The 16,787-nt window shown below is 34.7% G+C and overlaps 1 protein-coding gene across 7 annotated transcripts in view; it reads right to left on the bottom strand.

Moving 5' to 3' along the window:
- PALS2 (protein associated with LIN7 2, MAGUK p55 family member) overlaps positions 1–16,787 on the bottom strand; it is a 111,445-nt gene that overhangs the window by 7,090 nt on the left and 87,568 nt on the right. For 6 of the 7 annotated variants that reach the window (XM_082398402.1, XM_082398403.1, XM_082398406.1 and 3 more), the window contains exons 6-12: positions 12,953–12,994; positions 11,344–11,475; positions 9,378–9,477; positions 8,973–9,041; positions 6,527–6,688; positions 1,088–1,290; positions 8–136 (exon numbers count right to left, since the gene is read on the bottom strand). In XM_082398402.1, coding sequence (XP_082254528.1) covers positions 8–136; positions 1,088–1,290; positions 6,527–6,688; positions 8,973–9,041; positions 9,378–9,477; positions 11,344–11,475; positions 12,953–12,994 — 837 coding nt within the window. The remainder of the gene's footprint in view (positions 1–7; positions 137–1,087; positions 1,291–6,526; positions 6,689–8,972; positions 9,042–9,377; positions 9,478–11,343; positions 11,476–12,952; positions 12,995–16,787) is intronic. The other variant, XM_082398404.1, reaches the window with a different exon arrangement.

Genomic DNA, 16,787 nt, shown 5'->3' with positions numbered 1-16,787 from the left:
TGCTTACCGTCAGAAGCTTGGTAGTGATACCAGCATCCACTACAGCCTTGTGCATGGCACGTAACGTCTCTAGTTCAGGAGCAGCAATAAACACAACATAGGGCATGAACTCGGATGTCCTCAGCACTTTCAGAGCCTGTGTAGAAGAACAATTACAAACCAATTTATACAGGATTAGAATTTGAATTATGTTACCCTTTAGTTTATACTAAATAATCAAAGTCCATCTGCCCTCTTCCTCAAGATAAAGGACATAATTTAATACTTGCTATCTGCCCCCCCTCCCTTCTATCCTTTTGATTCCATACAGTACTTTCCTAAAATGGTGATCCATTAAATTTTGTTCTGACCTCAATCTCACTACTTTTTGGTACCCTTGAACAAAGGAAAGTATTAAACTTAATGATCCCCTAATCATCAAGAATGATGTAAATGCTTTCCATGTTAATTGTAGAATTCTGTTAATATTGAAAAAGCAGAAATAATTTCAGTGTCCATTAACTGGAGAGTGGTTATATAAATAAATATATATCTGCACTATGAAATACCATGCAGCAATTACAAAGAACAAAAAAAGCTCTACAGTACCTAACATGAAAAGATCTTCAAGAAATACTGTTTAATGAAAAAAGGTTAAAGAATCTGTATAGAATTTTTCCATTTATATATAAGAGAAACAACCACAAAAATAGAAAACCCATCGGGTTGAGTGTAGAATGGTGAGAAGGGGTCAATAAGGGAGACATGGAATGAGAATGAAATGAATGGTGAGTGCGTGGGTGACTTTAATTTTTATTCCTTATGTTTCAGCCTTGTTCAAATTTTAAATTTAACATTTCCTAACACATGCATTTATATATTACTTAAGCAAGTAAATAAATACTAAACTTCTATCAAGCTTCTATAGCTATCCATGCCTCTGTTGGCTAATAGATCAGAGATTTATTTAACTAGTTGTTGATGCATAATAAGGTTCTCTATCGTCACAGGTAATAGAGGGAAAGAGCCACCCTCATAATCTGAAGAAGAAACAAAAACTCCACAGGAAATAAAACTTAAGAAATAGCTTTGGAATCATGCAGCTTACTTGTGGGTTGACGTCCAAAATGCAAGTTCGTCCAGTTTGGACAACTTCAAGAATAGAGTCAATCTTGGTTCCGTAGAGATTTCCTTCATATTCCCCATGTTCCAAATATTTTCCAGCTTTAATATCTGCTTCCATCTCAGATCGTGACACAAATTTATATGCCTGGCCATCTTTTTCATCTTCCCTTGGTTTCCGTGAAGTAACTAAATAAAATAGCGTTGAGAATTTGTACAGAGACAGTGCAGGGTATTAAAAAACAAACTAAAATGCACAGGGTAGCCTAAGTCTTTTCGATTTAGTGCAGGGGTTGGCAAACTATGGCCTATGACCAAATCTGGCCTGCTTCCTATTTTTGTAAATAAAGTTTTATGGACCACAGCCATGTTCATTCATTTTATCGCCTATGGTTTCATTCGTTTTACAATGGCAGAATAGTTGTGACCCAGACTAGATGGCCTGTAAAGCCTAAAGTATTTACTATATGTGGCCCTTGAATAAAAATGTTTGCTGACCCCTGATCAGGAATGTTTTAAGAGGTAGTCTCCAATATACAATTTATATCCAAAAAATGTGCTTTATAAAGTCAGATTGAAACTCAAAATATATTTACCTAGAAGCAGAGCCCCAAAGTTAAATTCTTAACTATGGTGAGAGCTAATAAGTGTGAGGTATATTGCAAGTGAACATCTTTTCCAGCTGACCAGCACTCCCCTTCTCCTTAAGGAATATCAATTACAGCCTTTCTTCACACTTCTTTGAACATTTCCTAATTGAGTGTCCAACAGATGAGCAAAATTCTATTCTTAGTTGGTATTATCAATTTTCTGAAGTGTAGTTTTACCCATAAATTATCTATCCTTTATCTTGCCCCAGCACCAAACTTTTCTTCTAGCTTCCTTCTAATTAACATTCCCAAATGCTAATTGTTTTGTTTTGCACCTCGGTGGATCTAGCCACCTGGATGTTATTATGGTCTAGTAACTTGCTCTACTCTGACCTGAAGTATTCTGAGAGAATGAGAGAGAAGAGACCAAGTCAAAAACTTAAAACATCCTTTTGTCAGGTATTTTAGAGACATACAACTCCTTTGCAACTTGGCCGTGCTAGGAATGGACGATTATCACTTTTCAAACTGTTGCAGAGGTGCAGAGTTAGGTATTCTCTGCCAACTTGCTAGCACTCCCTAGGAAGAAAAGTAATTTGTGTATGTGTGTGTGTTATTTTCAAGTTTAGCCTTAATCTGAGTTTGCCTAGATCAGATATAAAACAGTATTCTACTTCTATTAATCAAGTACTTATACATGCAGAATATGTGACAAAATCATTAGCCACATGCAATTAAAGTTACAAAGTAATCAGATGAAAAATTGACAGAATTCTGACTATTTGAAATAAGCACAACACATCAAGAAAACTTTTATAAGAAAAAAACTTTAAGTTCAAGCTCAATAATAAGGGTCTAATTCACAAATAAGATTATTATGTACAAGAGGATTCCCTTTTTCCCCTGCTGTTTTCTGGCTCATTCCAGACCACTGTGGAGAGATTTATAAAGTCACTTAAAGAGCTTCAAGATGCTATGATGGCTTTCCATATTCAAAAATGTGTGATCTCTAAGGTTTCTGGGATTATTCACCAAAGGTGGTATGATAAAACTCCTAAGGCAATTTTAAACTCCCCAAATACATACATACTAGGACTTGGCTTAATATCTGTGAAGATAATTTTAGAAGAGTACGACTTTTGGGGACGCACTACAGTGAAACCATACATGGGAACGTGCTGCTTGAAATAAATATGTACAGGCACACACACTGCCCCCCAACACTACCTCCAACATGTGGAGGGAATCTTAAATTCTTGGTGAAATGTTTTTAGTTTACAAGTGAATTTTAAGGAAAATACCATTCTCTAGTGAAGACTCAAAAAAGAAATCTACATTGGCACATAATTAAGCCCCTTTCCATTTCTAGAACAGAGAAATTAGAGCAGGGTGGATTGACTACAGCTGATTCCTTAGGCTTATATGCTAAGCAACTAAGTAATGTGATTGCTTAGAATTTAAGTTTTGTGATTGATAGGCAAAATTCTAATCTTTAGTAGCTCTTCAAATAGTCAGGAAATAATCAACAAAGTAACATTTTATTTGTTAACTATCCCAAGATGTATTAAAGGGAAAACATGATTCATAAGGTAGCTTGTCCACCTGGATTAATAATTTTTTATATTTTATTTTAGGACCATTTCACAATATAAAGAGAAGACTAAGTCAATTTAATCCAACACCAGCATTTACTTCCTTCCCTATGAGACTTCCCCAACCAGCCCACCAGACAATGTGTAGCACAAGACTGTGTATCAAAAATTAGGCAAACTTGTCACACTTCATCAGTATTTTTTGTGTGTGTGTTGATTCTGAGGCTTAAAACAAACAAACTAAACACTATATAAACATGAATGATTTAAAGAAAAGTAAAACACACCTACATTATATGAAGACGTGATACTTGACAAGGTATGGATATACATAAATATTTCTATATAAAAATTCAGACTTGAATCTTTACTAAAAATAAGTCTTGAAAGGTAAAATAGTACATCTTCTGGAAATTAATTTGGCATGAAGAAATCAAGAAGTTGAAATAAATATATTTAATACTTCTATATTTATAAATCTCTCTATACATCCTTTGGTCTAATAATTTTACATCTGAGATTTATGTATACACATTTTATGATCTCTTTATTTATAACAAAAAAGCCACCCAAACCATATAAATGGGTGATAACAGTAAAGCATGGTGTACTTATATGCTGGAATATTAAGAAGCTAACACAATTAATTTTTTTACTGTTTTTTAATCATGATAAGATATACATAACATAAAATTTATCATTTTAACCATTATTAAGTGCACAATTCAGTGGCATTAAGTACAGTAACACTGTTGTGCAACCATCACCACTATTCATCTCCAGAACCTTTTTATCATCCTATAGAAAAAAAAAAAAAATTACACTCACTACTTAATATTCTTAGAAATACAGAAGAGATAGCTCCCACAAACAGATGATGCTGTGGGAAAAAACAGGAAACAAAATAATCCTAAAATGAAAAATATGACTACTTATGATAAAACATTGATGAGATAGAAGATAAAGAACTCAAGGTAATCTTTTAAAGAGTAGAATAAAAAGATAAAGGGTTGGACAACATGATTTAAAAAAGTAAGAGACTGAGGAGATGAATCCAGGATGTTCAACATCCAGCTAATAGAAATTCTAGAAAAAAGTGAATAGAGAAAACAGGGAGAAATCATCCAAGAAATAGTAATTCCCCAGAATTGAATGACATGCATCTCTAGTCTGAAGAGCTCACTAATCATCAGCACAATAAATAAAAATAGATGCACACAAAGGCACATCATTATTCAGTTATAAAGTAATGAAAACCAACAAAATAAAAAGACTGAAGGAAAATCAGGTCATGTATGAAAGGACAAAAATTAGAATGACATTAGACTTCTTAACAAAACTGGGTTAAAGAGTAACATCTTTTGGGTTTTACAATCTAGACCTTCTATTCTCAGATAATCAATCAAATAGAAGACAAAAAAATATACAACTTCAAAGATGCAGAAATTACATTCCATATAGCATTTTTTGTCAAGTTACAAGGCATGTGCCGTAGCAAAACAAGGCAATAAACCAAGAAAGAAAAAGAATGGGACCCAGGAACAATAGCTTCAACCCAGGACAGCAACAAAGGGAAACATCCCTATGTGCACGTGGGGCAGCCAGAGTGGAGAGTGTGTAGCCCTCACTAAAGCAGGAAGACTGAGGGTTGTGGGACAGAGGTCTCCAAGAAAAAAGCATGACTTACTAAATAAGAGGTTCTTTGGTTTAATACAAAACTATACGCATGAACACATAAGACAAAGACGGGAAGAAAAAAACGAACTTTAGAAATTGCTGGGTTGGGGGAGAGGAAGAGGCTGTTCAAGAAAGTGAAACTGAATTAACTGAAACTAGAGCTATCTTTATGCTGGGAGGACACTCAGGAAGTCAGTAGGTAAGGCCTACACTGGACAGAACAAGAAATAGCAGAATGAAGACATTATTAAGAAATATGGAAGACTAACAAAATAAATAGCAGAAAGATTGAAAAGTGACTGTTTCTGGTCTAGGCCAGAGGTGGGGTAGAGGAAAATGGAGTTATTTTTCATAACATATTTTTGAGAACTACTTGATTAAAATATGCTACATGTATTAATTTGATAAAAATGAAAAATAAAATACTTTAAAATACTTAAAATACTTTGATCACAGTGAGATTTTTATTTTGTTAATGACTTAACTATGATTTGTCTGATTTACTGATTTACAGTGCCTACAATGGAACTCAAAGTCTTACCCTGAAGGGATTACAGACAGCACATGAGGACAATGACAGGGTTATTGCCCCAATACACCCCTAAAAATGTCAGCAATAAGATTACTCACTGAGAACTAAATGTCAAAGCATACTGGATGAAAGCGGAGAAACTCTAAAACTCATCCAAAAGACATGGAGTGATGTTAGGCTAAGATTTGACATGGAAAGCTTAAAGGCATTAAAATACCTACAGAAATTCTGTGTTAATCAAAAGGGGGCTTGGTCAGCAATGGAAGCACAGAAAGGGGACTTATAAAGGCAAGACTGGCTTGTGTTCAGGGGAGAGCGCATGTAAGTTCCCACAAGTAAAGGCTCATGTATCTCCAAAATGAATGATATCACTGCCTTATTATAAGGACTAATATACATTTGTACTTAACTCCTTGCTCTAACTCCATTCTCATCAAGCATGCTTCTGACATTATTTAACTTTCCTTGTAAATGTGCAAATAGAGAAAGAACACAAAGATCATAAAATGAGTGTCTGGTTCATTTAATGGTTATTATTTCCCATCAGTATTATTGTATTTTGTATATAAATAAATGTGACCTTCGTTAATGCTGCCTGCTCTGGAAGAGGAATCTCTCTTGATGTGCTATCAAAAATCAGGTTTAGGACCTTACAGGACTGAAAGCTACAAGCCAGATCATGAGTGTCAGAGGATCCAGCAGGTTTCCCCTGCTGGATGAAAATACAACTTTTCAGATACACATCAAATGTACAAGAAAATGCACAGCTAATGCTGATTTTGCCACAACTCTTAATACTTGCATTTAACGAACACTTCTGGATTGAAGAGTTTGGAGAAGCGATTGCCACCAGGCAGCCAGCTGACATGGCCCACAATGCTATTTCAAGACAGCTGTAGAGTCGCCAAGTTTTTCAGTATCATTTGCTTGTTCATTTTCATTGGCATAATTAGAAATTACTTGGGAATAAAATAATAATAATCTGCCCCACCCCCACTCCTTCTTTCCAATAGTAAAGGAAACAGAAAACTTACATGGCACTGTGGTTCCAAATCTAGTGGGATTCAACACTATGAACCTGTTTTTCAAGCTTCTTCGTCCCACACCTTGAGCTCCTATCAATACTAATGTCTTTCTCTGGAAGGGAGGCATTTTGGCTACCTCCTCATATATCTGGATTTCATGACGATCAAATTCTAAAAGTAAGGAAATGGGAAAACATCATATTCAGTTATCTTTTATTTTTATTATTATTTTTTAATTAATTTTGGGCTGTGTTTGGTCTTCGCTGCTGCACGCAGGCTTTCTCTAGTTGAGGTGAGCGGGGACTACTCTTTGTTGCGGTGCACGGGCTTCTCACTGTAGTGGCTTCTTTTGTTGCGGAGCACGGACTCTAGATGTGCGAGTTTCAGTAGTTGTGGCATGTGGGCTCAGTAGCTGTGGCTCGCGGGCTCTAGAGCACAGGCTCAGTAGTAGTAGTAGTAGAGCAAAGGCACACGGGCTTAGTTGCTCTGCAGCATGTGGGACCTTCCTGGACCAAGGCTCGAACCTGTGTCCCCTGCATTGGCAGGCAGATTCTTAACCACTGCGCCACCAGGGAAGTCCCTCAGTTATCTTTTATATGGATGAAAAACCTCTGCTATTCTGTTCAGTAATGGCTTAGTTGTCTTGATAGTTAAGTATCACTTGAACTGTACTTAGTACAGAGTTTTAAAAATAAATTTGGTAAAGTACAATAAATTATTTTGTACCCTGATTTAAACACCTGCTTCTATTCATTTGCCTTAAAAAATTGTCTAACAAAACTAGAAAAATACCCTTACTTTATCCTTATCAGATAATCTATCCCTTAAAACCTGTTTCTTATCAATTCATCAGTAGAAATAATTACTTAATATAATCAAATTGCAAATTAGTTTATGTAATCTATTCCACTAAAAGGTGAGTATCAAATATGGAGGACAGCAGTACACTTAGAGTGGCTGCTTAAATAAGTTTCATAGAATGAGTATCCCCTTCCAATGATACAAATGAATAAATACTGTGTGGTGAACTCTGCAAATATTAGTTTGATTAATAAAATGCATATAGACAACATACTAACATTTAAATATTAAGAATCTAAATTTATGTATAAAATAAAATGTTGGATCTTAACTATTTTCAGTAGAAACACATTCCAAAATTATGATCAATGGGAAAATTAGAAATTTTCCATTTTGCAAGAAAGCTTTAAGAATATATATTTAATGAACAATAAAGCCCAAGAGGATTTGAAATATTATATTACCTATATTATGGCTATAACTCTCAATCTATAGTAATAACACTTCTTCCTTAGGTTATTATCTTAACAGCAACACTTTCTTTGCACAATTTCTCCACAATAGATTAAGGGAGAGTCTAATTTCTCCTTATTATAATATTATTATTATAATATATTATTAGATTATTTCCTTTATAATGTGCTATTTAGTTTATTACCAATATAGAGGTAGCTCTGAAGTCAAGAAAGCACTTTAAAGTTATCAATTCTTTTGAGTAAGCCTCCAGAGCCTTCTGATTCTAAGAGCTGCATTTCACTCTTATCAGCAGCCTTTATAACTGAAAAGAATTAACTGTGGTAGGTGTCATATTTATCTTTCTTTAAGTCTGAAAGATTTAAGAAAGAATCCTACTAGATCAGGCTAAGATTTGTTTGGTCCAGTATTATTTTTCCAAAAGTATCATGGACAATGTTATGGCAGAATATGGTTGCCCTTAATCGTAACTCTTTTATTATCTTTATAAAGGCATTCTGTTCTGTAGAAATGACACAAGTTTCTATCAAAGTTCTTGAATAGTTTTAATTGTCACATTGTTCCTTCATTAATACAAGCATAAATCCTAACCAATTCATTTTATTATAAACTATGAGTATAAAATAAAGCACACTAGTGATAGTGCAAGTATATATATCAGGATTTAAATAATGCCTGTATATTATTGTACCAAGTGTTCACATGGCAGTCCCTTGCAGTTGGGTACTAATCTGAATTAATTCATTTAAAATTATACATTTAGAGTGTATGCCACTTTGAGTAATGATATAAAGCTATTTCATACTTCACTTGGATTTCTCAAAAAAGTATTTAAAACATACCTGCGGGGCTTCCCTGGTGGCGCAGTTGTTGAGAATCTGCCTGCCAACACAGGGGACACAGGGTCGAGCCCTGGTCTGGGAAGATCCCACATGCCACGGAGCAACTGGGCCCGTGAGCCACAACTACTGAGCCTGTGTGTCTGGAGCCTGTGCTCCGCAACAAGAGAGGGCACGACAGTGAGAGGCCTGCGCACTGCAATGAAGAGTGGCCCCCGCGCGCCACAACTAGAGAAAGCCCTCACACAGAAACGAAGACCCAACACAGCCAAAAAAAAAAAAAAAAAAAGAACAGTTTAAAAACAAAAAAAATAAAAACAAAACAAACAAAAAAAACATACCTGCATTTCTGGTTGTGAGATACATCATCTTTTTCTTTTTTTTGCTACTTATGGTTCCACAAAAAGGTCCTGAAGGATGACAAGGCAAATATAACTTAAACAATATGTCAGACTATCTACATTGCCCTGTGGTGTTCTATAGGGGTGGGAGAATTATCTTCCCAGTGTTGCATCCTACAAAGCAGAAGCAGGCAGGGGTGAGTTGAGCCACTGAATTCTGATACAATACCAGCAGGTGGCAGAAAGGGAACAAAAAGTTTACTTTTGAGAGCAGTACACTAAAGCAGATGAGAGGGATTAATTCTAGATATATTTTAAATAAATTCATCAGCTAATTCAGATGAAAGAGGCAAAGAAAGGTGGCCACAAAGGACTACTTGTTACTTATTGTATCGAGTTCATCACCTGAATTGTCCCAGTCTCTTCTAACAAATGCCTTTCTCTTCTCTTCCAGGAACTGGCTTGGAATGAGACCAGCGCTTCCTCCCTCTTTTACATGGCTAGCCTAGAATCAAATTAATGAATTGTATATCTCAGTGATCAAAACTTGAGACCACATTCTAATAAGTAGGACAAGCAATAGTCAGTTAAAAAATAAAATCACATTTGATCTTAAGAAACTGACCTTGATATTTAAATCCATGGCATTGTCAGGATATTGAAACACTTTAGTACTGAGGAATCAGTGGGTACCTAACCAGTGTGCTATTTGGTAGTGAATTTTTAGACCGAAATACAAAGGTGTACAGGCTCTTTAAATTACTAAAACTTTTTATTTATAATACTAAACTAGTGAGAGTGGAAAGGAATAAATGCTGTTATGTGTTGGCACCTAGTTAGGTGTTTGTTATCCAATAATTCTACTACGTTGGTATTTCCTGAGGCCAAATCAATGGGAAAAAAAAAAAAAAGAGAGACAGCACTGGGAGAACAGAGTGGAGAGTTTAGTTCATGCTACCAGGAATCTGAATATCCTGAGGGGAAGTAAGTTTAAAATAGGTAAAACCTCACCTACTGTCAAACTAACTTTTAAAATGAAACCCAAAGAAGTGCTATTTCAAAATAGTGGCTGGAGAACTGGCTACTAACGGCTTATCCCACAACATTAGTGACTTTATCCTTACAGCTAGCACAGAAAAATCCAGTATCATTTTTAGCAATTAAAATCCTGAAAAATACAATTCGAGTAATAGATGACAAACATGCAGGAAGAGATAGAGATAGATAATAGTGACAGGGTTAGAAGAGAAAACTAAGAGATGGCATTCACAGAGAAGGGAAAAAAGAGAAAACTGGGAAAGTTTAAAAAAGGACACTGTCACAGAAAGCAGATTTTTTTAGATGAGTTCTAAGAAATTCAGTGGAAACCTCTTGAAATCATGGATTCCATTTAATTTACTCATTTCTTAGTTCTCTCACCACACTGTGCCCTTATACATCATAATGTCTTAATTTAAATTTAAGGACATATTAGCAAGACTATTCTTATTCTTGTAATTCATTCCCCCTTAGAAGTCAGTATAACTTATTAGAGCTAATGTGAGTTACTAATATCTCCATTTAATTCAGAATTTAGTGCTAGGTACCAGGTCCTTTTCTTTCACACTTTGTTCCTTAATGAGACTCTCTTTTGCTTTTACAGTTTAAGAGATTTTAGACTTTGTTTCTCCAGTTCTGAATACTGTGGTTGCTAGTCAGTGTAAACAATTACAAAACCAGACTTATTACTTATGCTAGAGTTTTCTGAAAACTGTACTAGTGGAAAGGAAAAGGAAGACCATCACACATCTTCTGGAAAATGGATGGGGGAAAGACAGTTGATAACACACATCCCTTTCCATACACACAGATTTCAATCCAAGACCAAACAACACGGATGATAAAGCAAGCCTTCATTTCTCAATTACTGAGAAGAGGTGGGCAAATGGATTTAAGACCTTAAGAAATTACGTTTTATTTGTCATGAATGTATACATAGAGGAGACAAGAGGAAGACTACTCTACCTATACAGTAAAAGACTCCTAGTTAAAAGGAACAAACACTAAAAAGGGATGACCCCCAAGTGAGTTGTTCCTACCCAATACTATATTTTACTGCAATCACATGTGGAAGAACTGACTGGTCTAGTCTCTAAACCAAAGGAAGAGCACCACAGGCTAGTTAATTCTGCATTTATTAACATCTACTCACAAATTCCCTCTCAATTTGGTCTTCTGTCCACAAAATTAGCAGCCATGAAGCAGGAGCTGTTCATGCAGGAAAAATCATTGGAACAAATGCTAATACCTTCTTCCTGAATATTCAGATATTGGCCAGATCTAAGATTAAAAATAAAAAGGCAGTTGAAGAAATTTTGAGAAGCATACTAACCTGCCACCAGTTTGGGTCTTCTCTGTTTACAATCTGAAGAATTTCTCCTTTTGAAAACTTCAATCCTGCTTCTTTGCAGGGTATCAGGTTATCATTGTATGGATTATAATCAAAATGACATTTCACAAATACCTAAAACACAGCACAATTAAAAATACTAGAGATGTATCATTTGTCACAGGATTTCTGAAATCTTTTTCAAAGCACTGTGATTTAATTGTAACTGACAATGTATTTAGTACTTCAACTAAGGAACTTGTTTTCCTTAAATAAGTATAAAATTATTAGAACATTAATAATTTGGTATCAGAGAAGAAAATAAGAAATAAACATTAGTACTACATTAAATTTTTGTTTCTATTTTTAACTTCTAATTGTAAATCAACGGAGTTTGACAATTGTTTTCTTCCACCATTCTTACACTTTCTCCCAATCTTTTCATGTGATTTTCCAACCAACACTGCGTAATTTTTATGCAAGTAAATGCTACTTTCTAATTAACATCCTGAATTAATATATGCAGCTGATTTAAGGCATGTATTACAGATATAATAGGATTGACTTCTTAAAAGTTTCCTGAAGCAAAAATTAAATACTAAAAGTTCATATTAAAATCAGACCTGCAATATATTTATTAAACTTAAAAAACAACAAAATACAACCCACTTTCATCCCTGGTAATGACATATATTTTTAATCACACAGATTCACACTAGCCAAAATTAGTGTGGAAAATACTTTTCTGGAATCATCTTGCTTTGATGTAAATGATCAGCATTAAATTAATTGTAAGACAAATACTGAAAAAGCCTTGAAACTATTTTCCAATTTAAATTCATTTAACCACACAAATTTCCTTTAAATCTGTTTTATTAATAAAAGTATGTCAATTACAACTATTAGTTATGATCTCCAATATCCAAAATATTTAGTTTATTAATTTTAATTTGAATTCTAATTAAGTTAAGCATTTTCAGTATTTGATGGCAAGTTCAGAGCAATTACTTTAATAGACTTTTTTCAGGCATATTTATAGAAATTCAAATTTTATCTGCTAAGGAACTGACTTAGTATTTATCAGCAGGTAAACTAGCAAGCAGGAAAGCACATAATTAGTCAAAATAACAATGTTATTTTTCTATTTATCATACTTCTATAAATATAACCAAACAAGATATTCAAATAACACAAGCAGATATATTACATTATTAGTGTACTAAAATGTAATGTGATGGATGCACATTAATTTAAAAATAACTTAATTTGGGAACATGACAAAATTTTAGTTACTTACAATTAGATGATTTTGATACAAAGCATCCAGAATATTTTCAATAACTTTTGAAAGGCTAAATATTAATGCTTAAAAAAAATCAGTAAGCCAATAATTTTTTCCTGATATACAATTTTAGAAATATCTCAAAGGCAAGCATACAAACAATATTAAGATCGCTAAAATGTGACAATTGGCTAACTTGAAAATGGCATGCAGCTCAATGTTTTGGCAATGGAAAAAACCCAAAATGATTAAGTGTAATTAAGGTAAATGTAGCTGGCTGATAAGACAGAAAAACAGAGTAGCAGAGAATGTCCTGGAATGACATCATACCTGACGGACGTGTGATGGACGCCTCTCCATACTGACGCAACGCTAAAAATACATTTTTCATGCATAAATAAAGCCAGACTTTAAACTGATAATAAATTAACAAAATACAAACTACTGGCTCATTTTTACTTCACTCATTTGGTAAACCAACTACTTCCCTAATTAATTGTCCATAGGCTATAACACCTGAAAATGATAGAAGCAAAAGAGGTGTTTGAGATGAGGCAGAGAAGAAGGATGGATATGCAAAGTTGTAAAAATACTTGGATACTCCTTACTTTTCAAGAAAGCTGCACTGAAGTAATAGTAAGAGGATCCTGTCATCTAACCATGAATGTGTTTATTATTCTTATCTGTGGGACAGAATATATTTTGTAACAAAAGGCTCAGACTTTCTGAGTTAGTCCAAGTTTCAAATATTCATTTCCCTACTCTCATCAAATTGTTCTGGAAATGTCATTATTTGTCAAACAAACCACATCTCTCCAATGTAAAAGATTTCTGGAAGAAGCAATTTTATTTTTTCATTAACCAAATTAGTTTTGGAACATTACTCTCAAGCTCAAAAACTCAGATTAAACTAGTTTTACTCTGAACTTTGAAAATTTGTCTGAAAAATCAATGAACCCAACCTTTGATCTAAACATTTTGTAATGACCTTTAAATCACAGAGTTTTGACTAGATTTAGTATAATTGTATTTTATTAAGTACATTTTAAAGTGTTTCATTAATAGGCTATGGATGTTAACTGTTCATTGGTTATTAAGAAGTTACTAAATACAACCTGCTAATATATTTCAATCTCATATTCTTATCTCTAACAGAACTGAATAACCAACAATCTAAAGTAGAAGGAAGAGAAAAAAGAAAGTACTGGCTTTTAAACACAGGAGGAGATGTTAACCTCATTCAGAGTAGAAATACAAATTAAAACTATATTATAATAACATTTCCTTCCTGTCACATTAGCAGGAATCCAAATATTTGATAACATTCTGTAGATAGGAAAATGCCTACTGGCCCATAGTCCTAACAGGTTGGTGGAAGAACTGGTTTAATCCCTTGGGAGGACAATGCAGCAAAGCTATCAAAATTATAAATGCAAAAAAACCTCTGACCTAGTAATCCACCTCTGGGAATGTGTTCAACAGCAGTGTTACTCAGATATATGCAAAATGACTTACGTAGAAGACTATTAACTATTGAATATGTCCTAATCACAAAAGATTGGAAGCAATCTTAACTGTTTAACAACAGGGAGTGAGGACTAGACTGGTAGTAGATTAGAAGGGAGATTTCAGCTGAATACATATTCCTATTTCTTGACTTCTAGAACCATGGGAATGATTCACCTATTCAAAAATTAAATTCTTATGGTAATGAAAGTAGAGATAAAATGACTCCCACTTCTGACTAAGACAAGTAACAAGGACCCACCCTCTAACCTCAAACAACTAAAATACTGGACAAAACATATGAAATGTTTGTCAAGACATCAGACAACAAAGACAGTGATCCCTAAAAACTGGAAATAAACAAGATGAACTATACAATTGCCCCAATTAACTGCACAGAAAAAGTTTCCAGGTTGTAACCCAGGAAGGGGGACTCTAGGTAGAGCCTGGTGGTCTCCAAGTTGAGGAGATGAGCTGAGAGACAGGGAGATCAAGGGGGTTACAGTGCACAGAACAGAGTGACAGTGAGGAAAGAGTTACACAGAGAAAGGGCTCAAGAACTAGAGGACTCCCTCCAGCGTTCAGCTGAATACTCATCAGTGCACGTCATGAGTACTATCAGGTAAAGAATCAGCATTATGGGGAACAATATCAGGAGGTCATGCAGGGTCAGAAATAGTTCCTGTTATCACCAGTGTGAGTGGAAAAACCTCATAATTCATGAAGCATTCAGTATTCGGAAGGGTTCTGCCCTAGACTTAATCCTACTCTGGTTGCACCTAACAAAGCTTAAAAAAGCACAATCTGAAAGGATCTAACTGCTCCCACATAATGTAACTATCCTAGAACAAAACCTGAGAATATTTCTAAGAATACAAAAATATCCAGCACTCAGCAAGGTAAAATTCATATCTGGCAGCCAATCAAAAATAACCAGGCATGCAAATAAGCAGGAAAATACAACCTAAAATATGGAGAAAAATGAACCAATTAAGAGTGACCCGGTACAGGCACTATGGAGAACAGTATGGAGGTTCCTTAAAAAACTAAAAATAGAACTACCATACGACCCAGCAATCCCACTACTGGGCAGATACCCTGAGAAAACCATAATTCAAAAAGAGTCATGTACCAAAATGTTCATTGCAGCTCTATTTACAATAGCCAGGACATGGAAGCAACCTAAGTGTCCATCATTGGATGAATGGATAAAGAAGATGTGGCACATATATACAATGGAATATTACTCAGCCATAAAAAGAAATGAAATGGAGGTATTTGTAGTGAGGTGGATGGAGTTAGAGTCTGTCATACAGAGTGAAGTAAGTCAGAAAGAGAAAAACAAATACAGTATGCTAACACATATATATGGAATCTAAGAAAAAAAAAAAAAAGGTCATGAAGAACCTAGTGGCAAGATGGGAATAAAGACACAGACCTACTAGAGAATGGACTTGAGGATATGGGGAGGGGGAAGGGTAAGATGTGACTAAGTGAGAGAGTGGCATGGACATATATACACTACCAAACGTAAAATAGATAGCTAGTGGGAAGCAACCACATAGCACAGGGAGATCAGCTCTGTGCTCTGTGACCACCTAGAGGGGTGGGATAGGGAGGGTGGGAGGGAGGGAGATGCAAGAGGGAAGAGATATGGGAACATATGTATATGTATAACTGATTCACTTTGTTATAAAGCAGAAACTAACACACCATTGTAAAGCAATTATACTCCAATAAAGATGTTAAAAAAAAAAAAAAAAGTGACCCGGAAATGACAAATGGGACTGATTTAGTAGGCAAGGACATTAAAATAGTTATTTTTAACTTTACATATTGTAGTCATATGTTCAGGAAGCTGGAGGAAGGATTCGGCATGTTAGGTAGAAACACGGCAGATATAAAAAGATTCCATTCAAATTTCTAGAGATGAAAACAAAAATATCTGAGATGAAGAGTACACTGGATATGATAAACAGATTAGACATTTTAGAAAAAATAAATAAATTTGAAGACAAAGCAATAGAAGCTGTCCGACATGAAAAAGTGGGAGAAAACAAGACTGAATAAATGAAAAGAGTATCAGTGAGCTATGGGACAACTCCAAGGAGCCTAACATGTATAACTGGTGTCACCAAAGGACAGGAGTAACAGAGGAACAGAAAAGATATTCCAAGTAATAACAATCAAAAAAATTCCAAATCTAATGAAAGAGTCTTTTTAACAACGGAAGCTGGAAAAACTGGATACCTACATGCAAAAACAAAAACCCCAAACCAACGCTTTGATCCATATCTTATACCCAATATAAAAACGCAGTGTAAATGGATCACAGAGCCAGATGCAGAGTATACAACTATAAAACTTTTAGAAGAAAATATAGGAAAAAATCTTTATAACCATGTGTTGTACAAAGATTTTTTCACACAGAACAAAAGCATGATCCCTAAAAAAAAAAAATGGACAAATTAGACTTCATCAAAATTAAGAACGTCTGCTCTTTGTATTACAGTGTTAAGAGAATGAAGACAAGCCCCTTCTCACTTGGAGAAAATCTCTGTAAATCATAATTTCGGTAAAGTACTTGTATCAAGACATAAAGAACGCCCAAAGCTAAATAATAAGGAAAAAAACAACTCAATAAAAAATGGATGAAAGA

The sequence above is a fragment of the Balaenoptera borealis genome, assembly GCF_965194805.1.
Source record: "Balaenoptera borealis genome assembly, chromosome: 7".
Taxonomy (NCBI): Eukaryota; Metazoa; Chordata; class Mammalia; order Artiodactyla; family Balaenopteridae; genus Balaenoptera; species Balaenoptera borealis.
This window is presented reverse-complemented; position numbering and strand designations above follow the sequence as displayed.